Genomic DNA, 3,801 nt, shown 5'->3' with positions numbered 1-3,801 from the left:
TTCCAGCCTTGAGATCTGAACAACTCCAGCTGGCGTGTTAGGTGCGAGCTTCGGTAAAAGAAGAAAAACCCTTTCGGTAGGAAACAGTAGTCCAGAAGTGGGGGCGGCCCGTCGCGTCCAGACGGACGTCGCGGCGTCTCGTTGTGGGCCGTGGACCAGGACCGTGGCTTCCCGACTAGGCCATGGACCAGGGCGTTTGCTTTTTTTGTCTGGCCAGGATCAGATAAGGAGTCCAAGACGGGGTTCGCTGTCTGAGCCGCCCCGTGCGTGAAGGCTAAAAAAATGAAAGATATCTCCTTCCCTTTCCTCGCCGCCGTCAAAGACAGAAAAGGGAGACAGTTCGCCGAGGCTGCTCTAGTCGGTGGCGGCGCCGGTGCCGGAGCTTCGCCGTCTGTCAAGTACGCTGAGGGAATGGAGTTCCTACTTGATGTGGTCGACAGGTTAGTTTCCGGGCAGATCTGTACGTTGTTTTTCCTTCCAGAAAAGATACGATAAGATTGATCTGTGCTGCAGAACTAATTTTTATACTGGCGACTGGCCGTTTTCTACACAGATTCCCCGTGCAGGAGGAGTTTGCTGACAGTCTTGACCACCCAGATCCAGTCCCACTCGTTTACCTGATGGAGAACGGGGGTGCGAATCCGGAGATTGGTCAGGCAGATTCTGGGATGGCTGAGATGGTGTGCGACGGTGTACTGACTGACGCTCAAGGAGGTGCCCGGCGTCGCCGTGATGAATCTCATACGAGGTCTGCTCAATCGATTGACAGAGTTAATCCAGAGGCCCCCGGCTGGACTAAAAGGTGAGGCCCAAACTACGCCCATCAGTACCTTCCTGTTTTGCTGTTACAAATGCCCGTGGTGGATGCTTATTTGAGATTTACATGACCATGCTAAATGTTCGTTTGGAAATAAAATTGTAACAAGTTCTAACACAAAAATAATGAAAAAATGAAATCTTGCTTGTATGAGTATCAGCTTTCAATGATTCAAAAAAAACTACATTGTGCAAAAATGAAAAGGTGATGCCCGACCCACGCCCATCACTACCACCCTGGTTTTGCTGTTGCAATTGCCCTTATGAGATGCTTATATATGATTTACATGACCATACAGAAAATGTTCGTTTGGAAAAAAATTGTTGCACAAATTCTGACACCAAAAATGAAAAAAGGAAATCCTGCTTGTATGAGTATCAGCTTTCCATTTTTTTTAAAAAATAACCTACATTGCGCATTTTACAAATCAATGCAGGCATCGGCTGGGGAGCGCGCCACCGGGCCGTGTGCCCTGTCCATCAAGAATGAGCGCCCTCGAGCTGTCGATTCGCAAATATGCAAAGCACCATGACAAGAGCGTGGTGCGACCTGAGCTAGGTTTAAGTTTTGATTCGCTGGGTGAGGCGTATGATTTCTACAACTTATATTCTTGAGAAATCGGGTTTGGGATAAGATACGGAAAAAGCAGACTCAACGCCCAGAGGACAAAGAGCATGCAGTTTGTGGTTGCTCGGTGAGTGGCCATTTACTTGCAGATAAAGGAAAATAAACATATGTACTGATTGCTTGTAGAAGGCAAGTGCTGGGCTATTTTTGACTTGTTTGCTGTATGTCCTGATGGCATTGGCTATCAGATTGTTGACCGCCGGCGGGAGCTGCTGCACCGGGGCCTGGATCTGCGGCTGCGCATGCGGCTGGATCTGGGGCTGGATGGCAGCATGAACCATTTGAGCAGCCGCATTGCCCTGATGGACTGCAAATCCAAGCCTGGCTGGGTGCCATCCGGCTTGGTGCTGTGCAGCGACGATCTGCTCATGAGTCATCCTCCTTCAGTACGCACGCTGGAACTCAAAGAAACCAAACTGCCGTGCCTGAAAAAAATACAGAAAACTCAAATGCGTCAGTCAGGCGTGAGCTGTGTCAAACTTGATTCATGAGAAATACTCTCAGATCGGAAAAATGTACTTACATAGTAGCGGATGCACTTGTAGAAGCGTTGCCCCGCCTGGTTCCCGCTCCTTGCGACGGCTCGTCGCCGCAGAGTGGACATGCCATCAGAGGGAGCAGCCAATCCGCCGGGACAGGGAGAGAGGATGAAGACGATGCGGACATGGCGGCCGAGATGAGGATGAAGCTGGGTATGACTGAGCAGTGGAGAGATTGGGGAGAGGGGAGAGTGAATGCGAGCGTTGGGCGGATGGGCGGAGGTGGGTAAGGCAAGGCATTTATATTGCCAGCTGTGTCGACTCCGTCTGTGTGGGGCTTTACTTCATACGGCTCAGGGTGGCTCAGATAAATTGCCGAGCCATCGCTTCTATATCTGTCCCGCGACGGGGTTAGCTTAGATAAGATGCCGAGCCCTCCTCTATCTGTCCCGCGACGGTGCTGCAACGCGACGTGTCAATAAATGCTCCACTGCAACACACAGGACAACGACATATACGACCGAAAAATACAAAAAGACGCACAAATCCTGATGCGAACCGTCGGTCTGGATATCGGGATCATCTGAGCCCGAGCTCAGAAACAGATTTTCGCTTTTTTGAGTTGTTTTTGAGACAAGTAGCTGTTGACATTTTTAACCGGCGGGAGCGACCGAGGGACCGGTGACCGCGCGAGGCAGAATTTCCTATTGGACACTCGTTGCGTCAAAGTGTCGCCCTTTCGCACAGACCTGGCGATTGAGCGATGTCACGGGCCGGCCCATTTAACGTGTTTGCAGCGTTTCCGGTTTTGGGAACCTTCTAGAGTTTCCCAGACGGTTTTTTCAGGTTTTTGGAATCTTCTAGAAGGTTCCTGAACCGGCTTTTTCTTTTTCACTTTATTTTTCGTTTTCCTTTTTCTATTTCTCTTCTTTTTCGTTTTTCTGTTTCTTTCTTTTTCATTTTTGTTTTCCTATTTTTCTTTTCAAGTTTATTTTTTTTCAATTTTTTTGCAAATTTCAAATATTATTCAGAATTTCAAAAAAAGTCCCTGGTTTTCAAAATTTGTTCATAAATTCGAAAAATGTTCGTGTTTCAAAAATGTTTGCGGTTTCAAAAAATTTGTTCCAAATTTCAAAAAATGTTCCTGTTTTTCAAATTTTGTTCACAAATTCAAAAAATGTTCGTGGTTTCAAATTTTTTGTTCCAAATTTCAAAAAAATCTTCCTGTTTTCAAATTTTGTTCACAAATTCAAAAAATGTTCGGGAGTTTCAAAAAATGTTTGTGGTTTTCAAAATTTGTTCGGAATTTCAAAAGTAGATAACAAATTTGAAAAATTGTTCTCATGTTCAAAAACTTTTTGGACTTTCAAAATTTGTTCGCATTTTTCTGAAACTGTTCAGATTTTTTTAAATCATATTTTTCAAGAAAATGTTCGAAAACGTTCTAAAACTGTTCGATCTGCCGCTGCATATATGTTTTAGAGTTTAGTGGTGCTTGAAAGTCATGAATGGTCATCATGTCTAGTGGCATGCAATGACATTCACCATCGAGTGGTCGTCAGTTCGATCCCACGCGCGAGCGCTGCTGCTTTTTTGGTGATGTTTTTTACGCTGCACTGTCGCGCTACAGTAATCGCGCCAGCTAGCCTCGCCAATGGGCCGGCCCAGTCGGGGGCTGTCCCCTATGCGGCGCGTGGAAATCGGACGCAACGCGCGTCGACTAGGAGCTCCCGCGCGAGGCGACCAGGAAAGCTCTATTGGGCTGCGGGCCGTCTACCGTGCGCACGGTAGACGGCCCGCAGCCCAATAGCGCTTCAAGCGCCTTCGACAATTTTTCTCAGAAAAAAAAGCGCCTTCGACAATCGCTCAGCCTCCGGT

At 47.3% G+C, this 3,801-nt stretch overlaps 1 protein-coding gene and 1 long non-coding RNA gene across 3 annotated transcripts; one reads left to right on the top strand and one right to left on the bottom strand.

Moving 5' to 3' along the window:
• Nucleotides 1-221: 221 nt before the first annotated feature.
• Nucleotides 222-1,905, top strand: LOC123079332 (uncharacterized). Of its 2 annotated transcripts, XR_006437923.1 has the most exons (4): nucleotides 222-440; nucleotides 554-802; nucleotides 1,254-1,511; nucleotides 1,633-1,905. XR_006437923.1 is itself a non-coding variant. In XM_044502093.1 (3 exons), exons 1-3 carry the CDS (start codon nucleotides 283-285, stop codon nucleotides 1,429-1,431), a joined length of 585 nt encoding a protein of 194 aa, XP_044358028.1. In that variant the 5' UTR covers nucleotides 222-282; the 3' UTR covers nucleotides 1,432-1,597. The 2 variants fall into 2 exon arrangements, 1 of the variants encoding a protein (XP_044358028.1); XM_044502093.1 differs by lacking the exon at nucleotides 1,633-1,905 and having other exon boundaries at nucleotides 1,254-1,597.
• Nucleotides 1,535-2,351, bottom strand: LOC123079333 (uncharacterized). Its single transcript, XR_006437924.1, has 2 exons — nucleotides 1,968-2,351; nucleotides 1,535-1,869 (listed from the first exon to the last, which is right to left on the bottom strand). It is a non-coding gene; the product is annotated as an uncharacterized lncRNA (long non-coding RNA).
• Nucleotides 2,352-3,801: the final 1,450 nt, after the last annotated feature.

Source organism: Triticum aestivum, chromosome 3D, assembly GCF_018294505.1.
Source record: "Triticum aestivum cultivar Chinese Spring chromosome 3D, IWGSC CS RefSeq v2.1, whole genome shotgun sequence".
NCBI classification, from domain to species: domain Eukaryota; kingdom Viridiplantae; phylum Streptophyta; class Magnoliopsida; order Poales; family Poaceae; genus Triticum; species Triticum aestivum.
The sequence above is the reverse complement of the archived record's forward strand: the minus strand, read 5'-3'. Positions and strand labels throughout refer to the sequence as shown.